Source organism: Hippopotamus amphibius, chromosome 6 (assembly GCF_030028045.1).
Source record: "Hippopotamus amphibius kiboko isolate mHipAmp2 chromosome 6, mHipAmp2.hap2, whole genome shotgun sequence".
NCBI lineage: Eukaryota > Metazoa > Chordata > Mammalia > Artiodactyla > Hippopotamidae > Hippopotamus > Hippopotamus amphibius.
Window position 1 is genome coordinate 50,993,384 of NC_080191.1, and position 22,432 is coordinate 51,015,815.

At 35.1% G+C, this 22,432-nt stretch overlaps 1 protein-coding gene across 1 annotated transcript in view; it reads left to right on the top strand.

Annotated features, from left to right (window-relative positions):
* Positions 1 to 22,432, top strand: part of ADGB (androglobin) — a 159,620-nt gene that overhangs the window by 102,631 nt on the left and 34,557 nt on the right. Inside the window, exons 21-26 of the mRNA XM_057739476.1 lie at positions 3,574 to 3,709; positions 4,337 to 4,474; positions 6,214 to 6,307; positions 10,702 to 10,836; positions 11,344 to 11,497; positions 18,832 to 19,019. Coding sequence (XP_057595459.1) covers positions 3,574 to 3,709; positions 4,337 to 4,474; positions 6,214 to 6,307; positions 10,702 to 10,836; positions 11,344 to 11,497; positions 18,832 to 19,019 — 845 coding nt within the window. The remainder of the gene's footprint in view (positions 1 to 3,573; positions 3,710 to 4,336; positions 4,475 to 6,213; positions 6,308 to 10,701; positions 10,837 to 11,343; positions 11,498 to 18,831; positions 19,020 to 22,432) is intronic.

The following is a 22,432-nucleotide window of genomic DNA, read 5'->3' on the forward strand; positions in this document are numbered from 1 at the left end:
TCCCTGGTGAAAATATTTCCTGCCATCCACCCCCAGGAATTAGGTCCTCCAATCCAGAAACTCCCCATTGTGGGGGCAGGGAGCACTAAGTGTTTACAATAAGCCACTGGAAATGATGGTGAGAGAGACCAATCATACTCCCAATTTCTGAATCCCAGGCCAGGATATTACAGCTATTACCATCATAGTACTGTGTATTGCTCTTTCGTTTTATACAAATATGCTTTATTCTGGAGGATGCTGCCTCAGTTTTTCAGGCTGTCATCACCAGGCTGGCTTCTTAGCTTACCTTTATCTGCTATTCCAATCTACCAAGAATTTTATCAGTTCTTTCTATGATGTATATTAGGACCAATGAGCCTCAGATATCCCCCGGTGGTTAAATGTTCACTGTATAACTTGACCCTTGGTCCAAGAGGAATGTTAGACTGGATCCCATGTCTTTAAATCAAATTTTCTGTAGCCCCTTGGATAACAACGCTGGCAAATGCACCAAAGACAGGGAAAGCAAACTCCTATTTGAGGTAGGTCTCAATTCTAGTAAGGACGAATCACTGCCCACCCCTCCTTGGTAGAAGTCCACTAGCGTCAACTTGTCGTGAAGTGACTGACTGTACTCCTGGAGGATGATACCATATTAAATAATCAGAGTCAGTTTTTGCGACTGACAGGTCAGACAGCTAATCCTGGATGAAAGAGAGTCCGTCCCGTTGGGCCCATTCATAGTCACCATCCTTGCTGTGAAGATTACTTGTGTGTGGGCCTCTGGATGCTAGTCCAGATCTACTATGTCAGGCGTCTTCATGCATGTATCACTTACACAAAAGGGAGCTATTTTGGCAATGAAAATCTCAGTTTTATATTTTTATATTATACAGTTATGTGACATTTTTCAGAGAGCCATGCTCTATGAATCAATCGATTCCAAATTTGTCTCCTGTAAACAATTCTAGACAGATGATATGCATCATACCATAAGGGTCCCATAGATAGGGACTCTCTCAATAGTAAACAGCACTAGTGCATTTGCTGGGAGGTGTTTCTTTGGCATGTTTACTACAGACTTGGACCAGGTGATCTTTCTTTCTTTCCTGGGATGCTCAGATCTCCTGCAGATTCCTCTCCTGCTTTGGCTACCACTCAAAGCTGATGGCCTTTGGAGTCACTCAGTGAATGCATTGAAATAATACTCCCCAAGGCAGAACATTCTACTACCCAAATGCAGAGAGGACCAGCAAGCACTGGCCTCTTTCTTAGTTATGTCTTATCCTTTACCTGAGAGGAGATGTCCCAGCAGGCCTAGCCCTCTGGACCCCTAAATTCTCCACTGATGTGGTAAGTCCATGAATCCCTGTAAGATTTATTCCCCACTCTCTAGCATGTGTGTGTCTTAATGAGGGATTCAGAGTACCAGCCACTTACTGCCCACTTCTGGTTTCACTGCTGTCATAGACAGCAACGTGTAGACCAGACTCAGGCACTACCAAATGTCAATGTGACCAAAGACTCTGACCACTAATTTGTAACAGAGAGTAGGAGGATTAACAGTGTCATGATTTTTTTTTTAATTTTACCTTAAATGTTGAACTATTTAAAGCATTTTATTAGCATATCACGAGGACATGTCTAGCTCATTTAAGCCACAACAAGGAGCTGGATGTGTTGGTTTATTATAAGGATACAGGGACATCTTCTTGACACCTAAGGACAGGAATGACTTGGTGAGGAACTTCAAAGAGGGAAAAGAAGGCCCTTAGAACTTATCTTCATTTTTTTCTCTTTATAGACATGTTTTCTCTCCTCGTAACTTCGCATCATGGAAAACACTGTTCCCTAATTTTATATCACTTTCTCATACAAGGCCAGTATAGAATGTCTTGATCCTGATTTCAGATTATTGGCGAAAGGACCTACTGTATAGCACAGGGAACTCAATACTCAGTAATGATCTATATGGGAAAAGAACCTGAAAAAGAATGGACATATGTATGTGTATAACTGATTCACTTTGCTGTACACCTGAAACTAACACAACATTGTAAATCAACTATACTCCAATAAAAATTAGAAAAAAAATTAGTGGCTGAAGTGACAGTGATTTGCTGAGCTTGTGTTAGATGCTTGCTTGAAGGCTTGTCCACTATTGCCAGCTGATGGGGCAGGTACATATATAGATCATGAGATTAGATCCCTGTTTCTATACATTTGAGGAGAGGTGAGGAGTTGTCAGAAAATGTGGACTAAGCAGGAAATGCAATAGGCATATGCCTTTGAAGGGTGCTGTATTTCACCAGTTCTAAGACAAACATTGCTTTTCACCTTTAACATCTGAATGAAATCTCTGCACACACATGGACTTGTTCATAAGAATTCATATCGTCTCCGTTTCAAAAGAAATATGTACGTTGTTTGACAAAAGCTTAATTCTTAGGGGAAGAGAATTAAATGGCGTGGTAGAGCCTCAAAGAAATGTGAAGGGAGAGGGATTTTCCTCACACCAGAATGACTCCCCCAGGGCTCAGGAAAGAGAGAGGGAAAGGTATGACTTGCTGAAAGTCACCACAAACAGTGCCCCAAAAGCCCTACCTAATCCACCAAGCACTTTACTTCCTGTGAACATATAAATAGCTACAAGTAAGCAAACAGGATTGTGCAGTGGCGGTTGTTATTCCCAGTGGTATGACTGTGTATGTGGAATCCTCAGCATATCAGGGTGAAAACCGTGAAAGAAAACTTGTAAGAAGGAATATGTCTTCTGACCGTGGTCTGAAAACCTGCTGTGGGTCCTCTTTGGTGAAATCAAGAATGAGGCAGCATCAGTACTTCCTGAATGAGGATGGATGGCTTAAGAAAAACCCCACAAACAAAAGGAGAACACTCTTCAGACGATGGTGCACCTTCAAAGCTTTTGACAACACGAAGGACAAAGCTGTATAGAAACACACATGTGACGTGTTTGCAACAAGTGATTTACAAGAGTAGGGGTTTGAGTATGAAGTTTTCAGAATACTTAACAAATTTATGTAGTTTATTTTATTTTTTCATGTACATTTAAGAGTGATACAGGATGAAAAATAACACCTAAATAACTTTGAAATAACTTTTTCAATAGGAAGTAAATACTCATAAGTGATAAGAAAGTGATAAAAACTTTGAGTGGCATATTTTTTTTCTTGAAGCACATGAACTAATAGTGTGTCTTACAGTGGATGGCACCTCGGAATAAAAGAAATCTGGTATTCAACTTAGGCATAAGAACATTCTTATTTATCTTACACTATATATCCTCAATCAGTTAATGTTATATTTTGCTTGGATGTACATTACAAACGTTGTGGTGATTAAATCTTATTAAGTTAAAATTAGTCAAATGATAATTTTGGTCTCTTACTGGCTAAGGAAGTGTCTTCTGCTTGAGGAATTCTTCAAAGGGTCTTCTGCTATAGATGATGTGTATAATTGAGAAATATATAGTTTTTATTTTTAGAGTATCTTACTTTTTTAGAGCCTCTCTGGCCAGGTAGGAGTATTTTTTGATTTAAAAATTATGCTAACGTATTTTATCTTTTCCAGGTTTTTCATATTTCTTTATGGCGTTTAATGAAAAAAGCTCAAATAGCAAAACCTCCTCCCAACCTCAAGTTTGCGTTCCGTGCTATGGTTTTTGACTTGGACTTACTTGATTCTTCTTTGGAAGAGGCTTCTTTAGGTACTGATTAATTTTAGATATTTATGTGACAAAGGAATTCCTAGCCTGATATAGTATAAATAATTTGAAGAAAGCACACTCAAAATTTTTGTGGAGTAGACGGAATAGGTCTATATAAACAGCTGTAGAGTTCAAGCTATGCCTTGAGAAGCTCAGAAGTTTCGAAAGATCTGACATGTGTCCCCGTACCACATACTTTCAGGGGAGCCCACAATTTCCCAGTTTTATTTTTTCCTGACCTTCAAAAGCATGACAATCACTAATCTATACAACACAACTTGAGTAATTCTGGGAAGACTCTCTGATCTAAGTAACCCTCATATCCTCCTCTTCCGATTCTCTGTTCCCATTGTTTTAACATTTTCTTTCAATTTTAAGAGAACCTTCTTGCTACTTTCGCAGAGGAATCAATAGTAATTCACTACAGTGTCAATATTTAATGTTTCCCTTCTCCAGAATGTTTATATTCTAAAAAAGAACCACCTGCAGAAGGCAATGTTAAATTTAACAACAAATATCTCATTGTGGCGCTTTATACATCAGAGTGCTTTAATAGTTAAAGGCAGTGAAAATTGGGGTAGAGACTAGATATAACTTTCAGTCCAAAGTCTTTTTTTCTCTTTCCAGTGGAATGGGTAGATGTTAAATATAATGTACCAACCATCGATAAAGAGTATTCTCCTGAGGAAGTAGCAGCAGCAATTAAAATCCAAGCTGTGTGGAGAGGGACGTACGTCAAATTGCTTATGAAAGCTAGAACGCCAGGTACACTCTTTCAATAATAAAATGAACTTGCGTAAATAAGGATGAATATTTGTTTACGTGCTAACAAAAAGTATTTTAGAGTCATTCTACTTTATAGCTCAGCTAATTATTTTTAATTCTATCAACACTGAAATTCCTTGAGTTCAGGGTGCATGTCAGTACACTCAGACTCTTTGTTTCCGGAAGTTAGTGCAGTGCCTGGCACAGGCTGAGCACACAGCAAATACTGGCTGAAAGAATGAATGAATGAATGATCAGCTGTATTTGCCCAATCTGTCATGAGTTCCTTAAAAAACAGGAAACTGGCCTTTTTCTCCATCCATCCCCAGTGCCTAGCAGAACACTGCAGCAGTCGGTTTCAGCTAAGTCATAGATAGTTTTACATTTCTAGATCATTTTTCAAAGAAGTGAATGGATGAATGAGTGAAGGAATGAATGAATTAAATAAAGAAGCTTCCATGTACGTCTGTGGTGACATACATTTAGAAGGCATAAAATGCATTTAAAGGGTATTATTATGTTTATCAAATGAAATATATTTAAGTATATGAATAAACTATCTCTTGAAAAGGCCTATTTTATCAGCTCAAAATAAAATACTGCAGAGGCAAAAAAATTATATTCAAATATTTTCATTCTGCAATTTTTGTTGCCATTTTTAGAGAGAAAGCCTTGCCTCCCATAGAATTCTTTGAGTATTTTGAAACATTTTGTTGTAAAAATATCTCTGAAACATTTAAGGAGAAATATCAAAATGTTCATCTAAGCAGTAAAAACTATAGATATACAAGTGTAAAACAAACTACATTGCATAGTTTTGTGATAGAAAAATATTACTGTTGCTTGATGTTTACATTTTTGCCTATGAGAAAAAAATTATAAATTCATTCAATTAAATATATGGTAAAATACACTTCTCATCCATATACATATGATTTTTTTCTCTTTATAAAGACAAGAATGAGCAGCTTAATCATGTCTTAATAGCATTTGCATTCTTTCACTCAACACATATTTATTGAATAATTCTTGTGTGTACAGAACTGTTCTAAATTCTGGCCTCATAGAAATTAGCAAAACTAACAAGGTTTCTGTTCCGATGAATCTTGTATTCTAGTGGTTGCAGGCATACAATAGAAAGTAAATATATTAAGATACCGATTTCAGATTCTAGGAAGTACTATGAAGAACTTAACATAATTAGAAAAAAAAAGTTGGTTTCTAACATGTTAAATTTGAGGCACTTGTTATGGATTTGCTTTTTTTTTTTTTTTTTTTTTTTGCCAAATCACCTCCTCTTAAGCCACTTGTGGATTATGCTTTAGATAAGCTTCAGTGAGATCCTATTAGCCATTGTTTTTTTAGGAAAATTGGATGGATTATTTTTTCTGATAGAAGAGCTTTCATAAGGATTTTTTTGTGTGTGATAAATATCTTCTTGTAAACTTCAATTAGATCAAAGAGCGTTTTATGATTTTTCAACTAGATCAAAGAGCATTTTATGATTTTTAAACTAAAGATGAAGGGAAACAGCATAAAAAGGTGAGCAGAGCTCTCTACTAGAAGTTCATTACTTTATATTTTAAGCATGGTTTTATTGCTAGTAAAGCCTCTGACTTTGGATATCACCTTACTCTTGAGTTTCAACTCCTTCATGTATAAAACGAGGGCTTAGAACCAAATGATTTTTCAGGCACCTTACATCTTTTATACTGCTATTTTTTATTGTTATTTTTTAGACACAAAGGAAAATACCAGTGTTGCAGATACTCTTCAAAAAGTTTGGGCTATGTTGGAACAGAGTATAGAACCGTATGCAATTTCTCTCTTAAGGTAAAGCAGTGTAATGACTTCTCTTATTATAACCTTTCTTATTTTTTCTTATTGTAACATAATGATGTACCTTTCTTAAGGTAAAGCAGTGTGATGATCTTATTATAAGTTCCAGTTCAGATGCAACCGTATTTGTTGTTTTCCCTAATCAATGCAGCTAGAAACACACCATTGCTTCTGAACTTCCACACTTCCTACTTTTTTTTTTTGTCTTCATTGCACTTATCTAATATCCTAAGCACACAACCTCTGAGAAGTAAAACAGAGTTTTCTGAAGTCTTTCCATGCTAAGGAGAAAAAAATTAGAGTTTAGGAACCACTGGAGGAGGGGACTCCAGTAAACAATGAAAGTTGCCAGTTGAAATCCCTAAAGGACAACACTCTAGAAACAGGGATAAGTGTGAAGTAGGTTGAGCCTTAGGAAAACTGCATTTTAACCACAAACCATGTTCAAGACTTAAAAAAATTAAAAGAAAATCATATATATGTGAGTATATATATATATATATGTACATATACATGTATATAAGGCAGGCCATTTGGTGATGTAGGAGTTAGCAGACCAAGTCTCTAAAAGTAACTATTATGGAACTGCCCAAGAAAATAAAGAACAAAGAAAGAGAAAATAAATTAAAAGTTTAGACTAATAAAGCACAGTTAAATGGAAATTACATAAGATTTTTAACAATTGAAATTTTAAAACTTTTTAATCAGTTTAACAGCGGATCAGGCAGAATAGAGGAAGAGATTAGTGAACCTGGAGATAGGTCAATAGAAAAATAGTGGAAAGTAAGGAAAGAGCTAAGGACATGTGGAACATGCTTAGGAAGTCTAGTATTTGTATCATTAGAGTCCCAGAATGTAAAAAGATAATAGCTGATAAATTTCCAAAACTGATAAAATACATCAACCCATATTTTCAAGAGACTCTGCATGCAGACTCCATGCAGGAAAAACACAAAGAAAACCATACCTAGACTCATTATTGTCAAGCTGCTAAAATCCAAAGGCCAAAGGAAAAATCTTCAAAGTAACCAGAGAAACAAGACATATTATTTTCAAAGAACAATCAGACTAATAACTATATGTAGCAGTAAAATCTTAACCATAACAATGCAAAATGCAGAAGTTGGGTAAAAGGTGTTAAGGAGTTCTAAGGTTCCGCATTATTGCAGAAAAGGTAAAAGTAAATCTAGATGAAACGCTAGTAGAGCAAGGATGCATAATAATTCTCTACCAATATGCTATCATTAGCACAGTTTAATCAACTATGAATTAAATAAGATTAATCTTACACATTTTCTAGAGAAAAGAAGAAAAGAGGAAATACCAACTCATAATCTTGATTTAAAAACCTCAACAAGGACACTAAAAAAGTGAAATTGCAAACAGATCACCAGCATGAAATGAGATGAAAAAATGTAATAAAATATTAGCAAATCAAAATTGGAATTACATAAAAAGAATAATACTTTGTAATCAAATGGGTCTCCCACTCTGAGACATGCAATTGTGGTTTAACGTTTGGAAATTCATCAATTCGGCACATTAACAGGGAAAAGAAACAAATCATTTGGTCCTCTGGATAGGTTCAGAAAAAATATTTGAAAAAATTTAACACAAATTCAAAATTTTAAAATTTTTTAGCAAACTAGGATTAGAGAAGACTTTCCCTAATATGTTATAGTATCTAGTATTTTTTAAAAATTACTACAAACATGATTAGTGGTGAAATTTTGAAAACTTTTCCTTGAGTTTGGGAATGAGACAAAGATGCCTGCCCAAACACTTCTATTCAAGATAATCATGGAATTCTGAGAAGAGCAAAAAGGCAATAAAGCAAAATAAAAGTCACTAGAATTTAAAAGGAAGAAATAAAACCACTTTTTGCAGAAATATGGTTGAATATGTAGAAAATGTCAAAAAATCTGCACGAATTTATTAGAATTAATGAGAAAATTAAAGAAAAGTTTCTGGATACAATGTCAAAATAAAATAACAATTGGACCTTTATTTATAAGCAACTGACAAATAGAAAATTATATATAGAGACATATAAAATTTTAAAATAATCTAAAGTTAATGAAAAAATTCTACGATAGACCAAATGTCAAAATTTCAATTACAGAGAAAAATCCAAATTTGTACTTTCCCAACCCGGAGTGTGAGTGCCTCACTCACCTCACCCCTGTCCTGACCCATGGATACTGCTGTCTCCTGATAATTCAGCTTGATTAACTTTTGCTCCAGAAGCCCTGTTTTCTACAAGCAGCGCTCTTGTGCCTAAGATCCCAGTTGTAGGGATACACAGACAGCATAAAAAACCTCCTTCTCCAAGCTGCTTCTGCATTGTGAGGAAGATTGTCCAGCCCAGAAATTACATCTAATTTTCATGTAAATGAAGGGCTAAAAACAGGAGTTGCCCTATTAGGGACTCAGGTCAGTTCACTATGGAGGTGTATTTGAAACACAAGCCTAACTCCAGGGGGCCAGTGTTCCTCTCCATGTGTTTCTTCTACAATAGCCAAGAGCATTTCCCAGAAGGAAACTCAGCGAATAGCCAATGCAGATACTGACCATGCTCTTTCAATAGTTTGAGTTCTACACCTCAATCTATTGAATGGATGAAACTCACAAGTCTGACTGATCTTTAAACTTAAATGACAGGAGCCTCCAAGGCTCCCTCTTCATCCTAGCAGGTGTTAATTACATGTCAAAAGCACATCTTTTAGTATAAGACCTAATGGTAACACCACTTCTACTAATTATCAGATGTGTGTTTCTTATCCTCTCTGAACATAAATTTAATTTTTTTTCATCTGTAGTATAAGGATAATAATATCTACTTCATCGTATTATTCCTTTATAAAACCGTAAAGGTAAATTAAGGTAATACAGGAAAATTACTTAGCACAATGCTACAGATTGAGCCATTACAGAACACTAGCTACTATTGCTGTTATTCTTCCTAGTACCTGGGTAATTTTGAGGTCCTGGAGCCTAGCCTTGCATTCTCAGATCTTCAGGAGCACAACTTTTCCAAGTCAACTTTGGGCAAAGCTCAGTTTATGAATATAACTTTCTCTCTGTCCTAGGACGCAAAGTTAAAGCTAAATCCGATATTCCACATGGATTTTGATGATCCTATACTCATTAGAATTTCCTGAAGTATATGAAAAATAGTAGAATGTGTGATGGGAACCACGCAGCCTCCTTAGTTCCTGTACTGGCTCAGCCAACATCTGCATTTATGCTTCCCCCATGTGATTGACAGGGGTGCTCTGCATTGACAGACCATCACGTCATACTTCCTAGTGAGGGTGATCAGGTTATTTGTCAACCAAACTGGGACACTTTGACAAGGAACGAGGGAGCACTATTAATAATTATGCCAGGTCTATGAGCCTAAACCAGGACTGCCCCAAACAAGCCAGAATATATAATCACCCTGGTCTTTGTTCTTGTCATTATTTTGAAAAGCATTCTAAAATCCTTCTAAATATAAATGTACAACTTTCCTCCCACCACTGAAGACCGGTGATCAGATGGAGCAGGTGAATTCTATCCTCCATGAGGATTTCTATGGCTTTGCTTCCCACTGACAGTACAGTTAAGCCATCCAATTTCTGGAAGCCAAGCGCACCTCTAGCTCCGTCTAGACCTCTAACAAAGAACCATTGTCTACAGCCAGTATAGCTTCCATCCCAGCTAATACCCAAGACATTATATAAAAGGCTTGAGATTCCTGGTGCTACTGAGGCGGGTTCTGGTTCCTGGGAGAGTGGGGGTGCAGGACTCAGAGGATCTTTCTCATCACTTGTATCATGTTCTGGAATATGCCACAACCTTCTAGGGGGCAAATATGGAGAAACATTAGTTGCACCAGAAATCATGTAGAAGGAAACCTCTGACACTCTCCCTTTGCTCATGGCCTTTGTTTTTAGAGTTTATTTTTAAACCTTTTTTTTGCAAATCAATTCCTCACTTCAAACTCCATTCTAATATTGATTCTCTACATCAACCCTGGACCTTCAGTGGCTCCCACCCAGTTTTATTGCTAGTCTGCCTGCTTCTAGTTTTCTCACCCTTATAGCTTGAACTTTGGTACTGATTCCCCATCTATAAATTTCAGTTACTCCCTGATCATGAATTAGGTTCTCTCTCGACTAAGAACTTCAGATAACTTTGGGCACCTTTGAGAGACATCACAGTTGACCTGGAATGGGCTCCCCTACCTTTGTACTACGCACCACGGGCAGCACAAAAACTCAATCCAGCCAACAGTGGACTGAAATATTTTATGCTGTGTTTTTGCCTGTTTCTTTTTCTGTAAATAGAATTTATTTTAAAAGTTACTTTTGCCATTGGTACTTAAATTATTTTTACATTTCTAGACTAATGTTTAAAAGCAATTGCAAGTCTATGGAATCTTATCCATGCTATCAAGACGAGGAAACGAAAGTTGCTTTTGCTGACTATACTGTGACTTACACAGACCAGCCACCACATACTTGGTTTATAGTATTCAGGTGAGGCTATCATACATTGACAAGCCCTAAGTGGCATGAAATATTCATATATAGAGAGTTTTATTTGTGATAGTAGTAAAATTGTGAATGTTTAAGTTGCTTTCAGAACTTAGTTACAACTTCTTCCATGTTTGCTGTTCCTAAATGAGATATTATAGAAATTTTATTTGTTTCTTTAAATAAAATATGAAGTTATTAGATTTTTTATGAGTGTGTTAAACATAATATAATAAATTGACACAACTCTGGTATATAAATGTTATTTGATTTCCAAGAAATAGCATATTTGATAAAAGTCACAAATTAATTACAAATGGAATTTCTTAAAGGGTTTGCATTTGCATGACAAAATAGAGGATTAATAAGAATTTTAAAGGAAAACAATATGTGTACCTTTAAGTTACTTGCAACTTTAAACTTATTGCTTTTATTTCTTAGCTTCAAACCTAATTTCAGACTTTCTTTATGATCCATGTCAAGGTAAAGTTTATGCTTTTGTAATTACAGAGAAACATTTTTGGTTCCTCAAGATATGATTTTGGTTCCCAAAGTATACACTACACTTCCAGTCTGTATGCTCCACGTTGTTAATAATGACACAATGGAGCAAGTGCCAAAGGTGTTCCAAAAGGTGGTGCCTTACCTTTATACCAAGAATAAGGTAGGTGTAAATTTTATTCTCTGCATATAATAGAATGGCAGTGAGAAGCCAGCATCCTGGGAGCTTCCAGCAGAGGGTAGAACAGATGTGTTTTCAATCTACGCAAGAGAGGAATAGGGTCCTGGTCTTCCTCTGTAGAAGTCCCATGTGTTTGACCGCAAGAGGTAATTAATGCGAGTGCAAGAGCGTTCACCTTTGAGCCCCCTTATCTTTTCTCCAAAGAAAATATGACAAAAGGAAAACATAAGAAATTCCCGTTATTAAAATCATAAAACCATACAAACACTTAAAATGAAAGTGGAGGTAAAGAGCACACTTAGTCCTATCCCTAAACCAAATCAGCAGGTTGTCTCAGTTTCCCACTAGGTTTTTCATTTGATTCCTAAGTATGTCAGAAGATTGTGATTACACAGCCACACAGCATCCCACCACCTCCAGTTTTTTCCAGGGCTACCCAGATTCTTTCCAGAAGAGACATTTTTGGCACATTACTCCTGTTGAATGACAGACCCTGATCTCTGATGTCCACTCAAATCATGTTAACTCTCTATTTATTTGACCCTCATTTTTATGTTTCCAGTTATATCTCCTAAGAGGGAAGCATGATAAAAGACAGTGTTTACCTGCACTTGAAATCAGGAGATCTCTTTTAGCTCTGATGTTCCATTCTTTGGTTGTATGGTTTTGAACCTCTTTATTTTTCAGTTTGAGCGGTGGTTGTGACTGACTTCTATGGTTCTGTGCATTATTTTGTATAAATTTAGACAGCTATCTAATGAATACTGGTTTATAGGAATGAAGGTAAAGAATATCACTCCTTAAAAAAACCAGTAGTTCTTTTGAGTTGTCTTAAGAATTTTTTAAAATAAGACTTTCGTCTTTTAGAGCCACAGCAAAATCAAGAGGAAGGTACAGAGATCTCCCTTACACCTTCTTCTCCCACACACCACAGCCTTCCCCATTATCAACATTCCCCACCAGTGGTGCATTTGTTACAACTGGTCATTCTACACTGACACATCACAATCACCCAAAGTCCATAGTTTACTTTGTGGTTCTCTGTTTGTGTTGTAACTTCTATGGGTTTAGAGAAATGTAAAATAACATGCATCCATTATTATTAGAGCATGCAAATATTTTCACTGCCGTAACAACCCTGTGTGTTCCACCTATCTATCTACCCACTCCAAGCCCTGACAACCACTGATCCTCTTACTGTCTCTATAGTTTTATCTTTCCCAAAATGTCGTAAAGTTGGAATCATACAGTATATAAGTAGCCTTTTCAAATTGACTTCTTTCACTTAAAAACATGCATTTAAGGTTTCTTCATGTCTTTTCATGGTTTAATAGCTCGTTTATGTTTAGCACTGAATAATATTTCATCATCTGGATATACCACAGTTTATTTACCCACTCACCTACTATAGAACATCTTGGTTGCTTCCAAGTTTTGGCAATCATGAACAAAGTGTGCATGTTTTTGTATGGACATAAGTTTTTAACTCCTCTGGGTAAATACCAAGAAGCACAATTGCTGGATCGTATAGTTAGAATACATTGAGTTTTTTTTTTTTTTAATTTTTTTTGGGGGGTACACCAGGTTCAATCATCTGTTTTTATACACATATCCCCGTATTCCCTCCCTTCCTTGACTCCCCCCACCTCGAGTCCCCCCCACCCTCCCCACCCCAGTCCTCTAAGGCATCTTCCATCCTCGAGTTGGACTCCCTTTGTTATACAACAACTTCCCATTGACTATTTTACAGTTGATAGTATATATATGTCTGTGCTACTCTCTCGCTTCGTCTCAGTTTCCCCTTCACCCCCTGCCCCCTCCCATACCCCGAGTTCTCCAGTCCATTCTCTGTATCTGCATCCTTGTTCTTGTCACTGAGTTCATCAGTACCATTTTTAGATTCCGTATATGTGAGTTAGCATACAATATTTGTCTTTTTCTGACTTACTTCACTCTGTATGACAGATTGTAGTTCTATCCACCTCATTACATATAGCTCCATCTCATCCCTTTTTATAGCTAAGTAATATTCCATTGTATATATATGCCACATCTTCTGTATCCATTCATTTGTTGATGGGCATTTAGGTTGCTTCCATGTCGTGGCTATTGTAAATAGTGCTGCAATAAACATGATGGTACAAGTTTCTTTCGGGATTATGGTTTTCTTTGGGTATATGCCCAGGAGTGGGATTACTGGATCATACGGTAGTTCTATTTGTAGTTTTTTAAGGAAACTCCAAATTGTTTTCCATAGTGGCTGTACCAACTTACAGTCCCACCAACAGTGCAGGAGAGGTCCCTTTTCTCCACACCCTCTCCAACATTTGTGGTTTCCAGACTTTGTGATGATGGCCATTCTGATTGGTGTGAGGTGATACCTCATTGTGGCTTTGACTTGCATTTCTCTGATGGTTAGTGATGTTGAGCATCTTTTCATGTGTTTGTTGGCCATCTGTATGTCTTCTTTGGAGAAATGTCTATTTAGGTCTTCTGCCCATTTGTGGATTGGGTTATTTGCTTTTTTGGTATGAAGCTGCATGAGCTGCTTGTATATTTTGGAGGTTAATCCTTTGTCCGTTGTTTCATAGGCAACTATTTTTTCCCATTCTGAGGGTTGCCTTTTAGTCTTGTTTATGGTTTCTTTTGCTGTGCAAATAAGTGGTGCTGGGAAAACTGGACAGCAACATGTAAAAGAATGAAATTAGAACACTTCCTAACACCATGCACAAAAGTAAACTCCAAATGGATTAAAGACCTACATGTAAGGCCAGACACTATAAAACTCCTAGAGGAAAACATTGGCAGAACACTCTATGACATACATCAAAGCAAGATCCTTTTTGACCCACCTCCTAGAATCATGGAAATAAAATCAAGAATAAACAAATGGGACCTCATGAAACTTAAAAGCTTTTGCACAGCAAAAGAAACCATATACACTGAGTTTTGTAAGAAACCATCAAACTGGCCTCCCAAGTGCCTGTAACTTTCCTCATTCCCTCCAGCAGTAAATGAGAGTTCCTGTTGCCTCATAGCCTCCTCAGTGTTTGGTGTTGTCAGTATTCTGGATTTTGGCCATTTTAATATGTGCGTAGTGTTATCTCCTCCTTGTTTTAGTTTCTCTGATGTCATGTGATTGGAACATCTTTTCATATGCTTCTTTGCCACCTGCATTTCTTCTTTGGTGAGGTGTCTGTTAAAATATTTGTCCAATTTTTAAATCAGGTTGTTTTCTTTTTATTGAGTTTTAAAAGTTTTTGCACGTTTTGGAAACAGTCTGTTATCATGTGTCTTTTGCAGGTATTTTCTTCCAGTCTATGGCTTGTCTTCTCATTCTCTTGACATGTTCTTTGACAGAGCAAAAGTTTTTAATTTTAATGAAGTCCAACTTATCAATTATTTGTTTCATGGATCATGCCTTGGTTGGTTCTGGAAAGTGATTGCCATACCCAGGAGGTTTCTAGGCTTTCTCTTATGTTATCTTCTAGGAGTTTTATAGTTCTGAATTTTACATTTTGGTCTATAATCTATTTTGAGAGTTTTTTTTTTTTTTCGTGAAGGTGAAGGTCTATGTCTAGGCTTTTTTTTTTTTTTTTTTTTTGCTTTGGATGTCCAGTTTTTCCAGCACCATTTGTTGAAAAGACTGTTTTTGATTCATTTATCTGTTTGTTCCTTTGTCAAAATGACACTGTCTTGATGATGGCAGCTTTATAGTAAGTCTTGAAGCTGGTTGGTTTCAATTCTCCAATTTTATTCTTCTCTTTGAATATCGTGTCGGCTATCTTGTTCTTTTCTTCTCCATGTGAACCTTACAATCAGTTTGTCGGTATCTGTAAAATAGCATGCTGAGATTTTGATTGAGATTGCGTTAATTCTATAGATCAAATGGAAAGAACTGAATTATTGACAGTATTGATTCTTCCTATCCACAAACATGGAATATCTCTTCATTTATTTGGTTCTCCTTTGATTTTGTTCATCAGAGTTTTGTAATTTTTCTCATACACATTTTGAACATATTTTGTTAGATTTATATTTCATTTTTGTGGATGCTAATGTAAATGTAATTTGCTTTTAATTTCAAATTCTATTTGTTCACTGTTGAACTATTTTAGAGATTTTAGGAAACATTTTAAAAGTCAGGGCAACTAAATTTTTGATGAAATCATTTAATCCATTTTTATCTATATATAGAGATGTGTGACTGTGTATAACTATTCTTTAGAACTTTATATTTTACTGAGCTTTTTATTATTTCATTATAATTTAAAAACTCTTATATGTTTTATTTAAACCTTAAAATTTTTTTCTATTACTTTTTATGAGATACAAATTTTCTCAGTAATGCAGTCTGATTTTACTAAATTTGAAGATATCAAATTGCAAATTGGAATTATTTTTAGTTTGTATTAAATTTTGCATGTTTAATTCAAATTTACATTTTATTAGAAAACCTGATAGACAATATTTTTGTGTGCAGTTATGTATACTTGGAGTTATACACTTAAATGTAATTTTTAAAAACTCAAAGTCTGTGCACCAATATATTGTTTTTTTAATTGCTTTTGAAAGAGTATATTTCACTTAAAAATAGAATAATTTGCTATTAAAAAGACAATATCTGTACATCAAACATGTACTTAAAAACTGAATTTATTTGACCCTAATACAATTTGACCCTCCATACAACTTCCTTTTGCACTATATTTATTCTCCTATATGTCCTAGTAAATAGTAATTTACTAAAAATGATACCTTGGCAAATTTATTGATAAACTTTGCCTCTCTCCAGCAGAATATCTTAAACCAAATACTATAGGAGGCAACTAGTTCTTTGTTAACAAACTTGCCTTCACAGTATCAATTGACTGGTTGTTTTTAATGTTTGTTTGTCAAGTTTGGCCTAGATTTCCTTTTGAATATAAAAATTTATTTCATTTGTGTTTGGAAATCAAAAGTCCCAAATATTCATATGAAAAGGATAATTTTATTCAAAGGGAGACTCTATCAAGATCATAGATGTCAGTTGAATTCTAGAGATGAGCTCTTTACTTCACTAGGCAAGTATACTAATATTAATCATGTTAGCCATTGATACTTAATTTTGGTAAAGATCTGTAAAGGATACTTAGTTGAACTACATAAGAATCTGATTCTCATTTACATCTAGCATACTTTGTTTGGATTTGGTTTGGTTTTTGTTTAATAACCCCAGTGAAGACTTCCTTTCCTAGACTAAACTTGAATTTTGGGAGCAGTTTTAAATGAAACATTTTGAGTCAATACGCAGAACACTCTATCTCCATTTAACTATTATTTCTAAATTGTAAATTTAGGATTGCAACAAACAGTCATTTCCCTTCTCAAATACCTCCTGTCTTCTACCCTCTCATCATGGGTCTTCTTAGAAAAAATAGAGAGAATGGGGAGGAGAATATAGAGCTGTATGAATAGAAGAATAAATAGCTTCAGTCGTCCTTTTTGTGGTAGGGTTTTCTATTGTCACAATTCTTGATCTTTGAACATTTCTCCAAATTGTCTAAGTCTCTTCTAAAATGCAGTTCCCAGAACTGAATGCAGCCTCTAAGTGGAATTCCAACCTACCTCCATTGTTTTGTAGCCCATGATTGCATTAGCATTTTTGATGCTTGCAAGGCATTTGACACATATGTAGCTGATTTTAGGTCAACTTTTTCTAATGTATATCCAGAGAACCAGTGTCTAAGGTTAAAAGAAATAAAAACACCTCGTTACACAGTTAATCCTTTAGAATTGTTTGACGTGTTTTTTTTTTTTTTCATCATTTTTTAAAGACCGTAATCTATGATTTGAAATACTTATCTGTGAGGTTGTCAGTACTTGGTACTCTATTATTTTATTCTTTTATTCCAGAGTCTTGAGGGCGTTTAGAATCGCCAGGTCCTCTCTTAAAATCCTATCACTTGTTTAGCCTTAGACTTTTACTTACCAATATCTATCCTACCATTTTATAAATATTTTATTCTCTCTCAAAATTGTTCTCTGAGTCTAGACAAAAATAAATCAGAGTCATGTATTTTATTTTGCTCCGTTAGTACGTTAATACCACAAGCTCAAATAATAACAAAAACAGCAATAAACCTGCACTTTGCAGGTAAAAATACTTTAGCATATATGATTTATCTTCCTTTTCTCCTTACCCCAAACATATTGTCAAAGGTCCTTATGCATGTTGCAATTCTGATCTCATGGGTATTGGAACTTTGGTTAATATTCCTAGATGTTTATTGCAATGTTATGAATTCATTGTATCTTGTGTATTTCTAATTGTTGTTTCTGAAAATCTAAACACATCAGAGAGCTTTCTCTGCATCAGAGAGCAACTGAAATACAAATCTATATTTTTCTGCCTTGTTAGAAATGTCTGGAATTATAAACTCAGAATTACTTTGAACTTCTGTATGTTATCACTTTCCCAGGTTCCTTAATGGCTTCTTTTCTCCAACCTAACAAGCTCATGTCCAGGCTCACATCTGGGTTCCGTGGAACCAGATCTGCTGCTAATTTGATAGCTTTATCTGCCAATTGTCATCCCAAGGGAACCACATCTCCATAATCTCTTCTGCTTTTTTCATCTCATATTTAGAAAGATGATTCTGAGAAGAGAAGGAAATCAAGTAGGAAGCTACTGGGCTAATCCAGGATGACGCAATGATAAAAATCTGCTTTAGGAAGCATTAGAAGAAATAGCAGGAAATGTAGTAATCATCTACCACAGTTAAGCTTTTCTTTAATAGCCAGGGAAGCATACAAACAACAGTGTTAGAGTTCTCCATTTTCTCCAAAAACATGTAAGATGGCAATTTTTTAAAAAACATTAACACATTTTTTTACTTGTTAAATGGTTACAAAATATGTAAATACTACAATCAATATGGGTGAGGAACTGGTGGGTTCCGGGGGTGTGCACACGTGCAGTTCGTGTATTCCTATGAGACTCCCTTCTCCTGGATGCAGGTTTTGTGCTCCCCTGATGTTTCCTGCAGAGGAAATCACACAGCAGCAAATACCAAATTGCCATTCTGCTCAACACATCAACTGTGCTACAACCAGCCCTCATGGTCAAAGCCGGCCTTGCAGGAAGACTAAAGATGGCAATTTTTAAAAGGGATTTTAAAACGTAATGCTAATGATTTGACAGTTATCAAGAGATCTGGGGATCTTTATGTATATTAAGATGATAAAGCATTTTAATACTGTGAAACCATACATTGTACTTTTGAGAGACTGGTAACAATGTCACTTACTTCTGTGTAATTTTTTTTTTCCTGTAGAAAGGATATACATTCGTGGCTGAAGCATATACTGGTGACGTGTATGTTTCATCCTCACGATGGAAACTACGCCTCATTGGTTCTTATCATCCACTTCCATGCCTGTCTCGAGACCTTCCATGTAATACCTTTGCCATAAAGGAAATCAGAGATTACTACATACCCAATGATAAGAAAATTGTATTCAGGTATGTGACAGAAAGGAAATGCATTCCTTTAAAAATATTAATATTTTGTATTAAATAATTGACTTTAAATTTAAATATTTTATTTTAAATAATAATATTACCAAAAATAATAATTTTTTTCTTTTTCTTTTTCTGACTAACATTTTTATTTTTAACAATAAATACAGATTTTTAACAAACTCCCATCTTGATTCTGGAAAGCATTTTAGTGCTAAGTAGCATAAAGAAACACTGAAACGGTTTGACAAATACCTCCACACATATATAACATGGGTATATATGTATGTTTAACATTTCAAAATATAATATGTGGTAAGTTGCAGAGCATTTATAATTAATTAAGCTGTTTTCACAGCCCTCTAGAAGAATATTTTTCCCGGGCAGCTGACTGCATAATGCTAAGCGTGATTTATTTATAGAGTACTAATGAAGGCATATCTAATCATCATAATTAATTGGTATTTTTGTGCTTTGAGGCCTAATCACAAAATCTTTTATATGCTGCCTCAAAGTAAACCTGGCTATAGGGCAAACATTTAGGACAATAATAATAAATTTTTTTGATAAAATCCTGAGTGAATTTGAACTTCAAATTTATACTCTTTTGGAAACTACTTAGAGAGTCATGTGATTATATAAATGTTATATAAGATCAAGCCTGTGTTGCACACAGTGGTTTCTTAGTCCTCATCCTACTTGACTTTCATTAAACATCCTTCATAACACTCTTCCCTCTTCTCATTCTCTCTTTGTTCTGTTCCATCTCTGACTTTTCTCTTGTGTAGGTTTCTCCGTATCTGCCAACTCATCCTTCTTTTCATACTTTATATATTCTCCATGAATAGCCTCATCGTGGACTCCACTCTCTTTCAATTAATCAGCCCATTTGGTTCTAATTCCCACATACCTCTTTATTCTCAATGTCCTCCACTACTTCAGGGCCTCATTATATTTTGCCTAGAGAAATGCTGTGTTCTGGAATCCATGTCTCCATTATATTCACTCTTCTCTTTACTTCTATTTCTCTCTTTCTGTCTCTCTCTCTTACTTTATTCATTTACATATCCATCCTTTACTACCAGAGTAGTTACCTTTCTAATACACACATTTAAATATGTGACTTCCTTCTTTAAAATTTTGGACAACTTTCCATTGGCTGTAAAATAAAATCCAAACTACAAACACTCTTGCCCAGCCTCCCAACACATGGCACACGCTCTTGATGGAGCCAAGGACCAATTCCTGACATGTTTGTAATGTGATTTTATCTTGCCGATGCCTTTCCTCTTGTCCTTATATACTGTCTCCATTTCTCCACCTAGCAAAACTGATCACTTTTAATGATAGTTTTCAACAGTCAAATCTTTTATACTTAAAATTCCAAACATAACTAGTTAGTCCTAGCTGTGTTTCTATAATCTTTTGTTCTTTCTGAGAATGTGACATATCAAATTTTATCTGGTTAATTTTACATCCACCTCCATGAGAATTAATCCTTATTGGAGGGACTTCCCTGGCGATCTAGTGGTTGAGACTTCACCTTCCAACGCAGGGGTTGCGGGTTCAATCCCTGATTGGGAACTAAGAGCCCACATGCTTCGGGGCCAAAAAAACAAAACATAAAACAGAAGCAATATTGTAACAAATTCAATAAAGACTTTAAAAATGGTCCACATCAAAAAAAATCTTTAAAAAAATAACACTTTTTGGAGGCAGGAACTGTGTCTTATCAATATAGGACATATTGATATATGCCTGACACATAATTAGCCTTCATTAAATACTGTTAAATGTTCATTAAATGTTGTTATTAAATGAGTTGTTAGAATACTTGTCTACTCTTTTTCATATATTTTTCTATACAGAAAATTTGGCAAATATGTAAATGTATTATTAAGGAAATAAAAATCACCCATAATCAAACAACCTTGAAACAATCATTGTTAATATCTATTGTATTTTCTTAGAATGTTTTTTCTAGTCACAGTTTAACATTATTAAAATTATAACATAATTAAAGTTTTATAATCTGACCTTTTTACTTAACATTATAACGTTAACATTTCCCAATGCCATTAAGACATTTTGTGAACTCTTTTTCATGATTATCTAATAATTATTCATATGAATATACAAATTATTTGGTTATTGGTTATCCCTTATTGTTACAAGTCTTTTCTACTTTTTCTTTAGTATTAATAGAGCTGTGATAGGCATATTTTATTGTAAATATTAAAGAAAATTTCTCATTATTGTCTAAAGATTTATTATTTTAAAGAGATTATATGTTATAAAGATACCATACATATCAGTAAATTGGTTTTTAAAGGTAAAAACCTAAGTCTCTTTGACAGTATATGCACAAATAATAATTCATTGTATTCTGGCTGATTTTTCTCTGTAATTCGTATTTATTTGTTCTTTAAAACCCTTTTCCCTTCAGCAAACATACTCACATTTTTGCAGTGAAAGATAATCAACAAAATTAAATTACAGAATAATATATACAGTATATCCCAAGTATATTTTCGTATGTTTATAGTTGTTTATGTATTTTTATATATAGGTAAAATTTTAGAGAAAATACTAAATGAAAGCGTATAAACTGAGGGCAATAAAAGGGTTGAAGAATTATCTTTTTAATTTATCTGCTTCTTGTAATATATTTGCATACTGCCTATTAGAAAGAAAGCAAAAAAAAAAAAAAATGGAGAGAAGGAAGGAAATGTGCCAGTAACTAAAAATAACAACTGTGATAAAGTATTTTAACCACTATGATAGGAAACCATTGTATCACACAGCAAGGCCACTATTAGACTCAGCTGTGGTATTGAACCCAATACCTAAATTAGTCATAGCAGCTGGTCCTAAAGCTGTCACAGTGAGTTGGGGGGAAGGTGAGGAGAGAACTGCTTGACTAGCACGTGAAAATTCAGAAATTAGAGAGAGTATGACCTTTGTTTTGTTTGCAAAATGGGGTTCTAGCGTGCTATAGCAAGCAGCAAGATTCAGAGGTTAGCAGGGCCCTTTCCTGAAGGGTCTCAAAATAAGAGATTCAGATTTTACCATAGAGGCAGTGAGATGCTTGGGAGGATTTTGAGAAAAATGGCATTAATAGACTTGTGTTAAAACATTATGTCTGCAATGCATGAATTGAAAAAGTACTCTAAATATAATTTCTAAGAACAGAAAAAATGTTAGAACTGTGTTGTGAAATTATATGTAATTATGAAAGGTACAGAACAGGAAAAAAAAAAATAGAAAAACAAAGCTTGCTCGGAAGCCTGCAGTGTGTTGAACGGATGAAGGGAAACATAACTGGAGACAGGGAAACCAGCCAGGTAGACGTTGCAAAATAAGCCAGGTGTGTGATAATGGCAACCGGAGAGAAGTCAGTGTATTTGTTCGCTAGG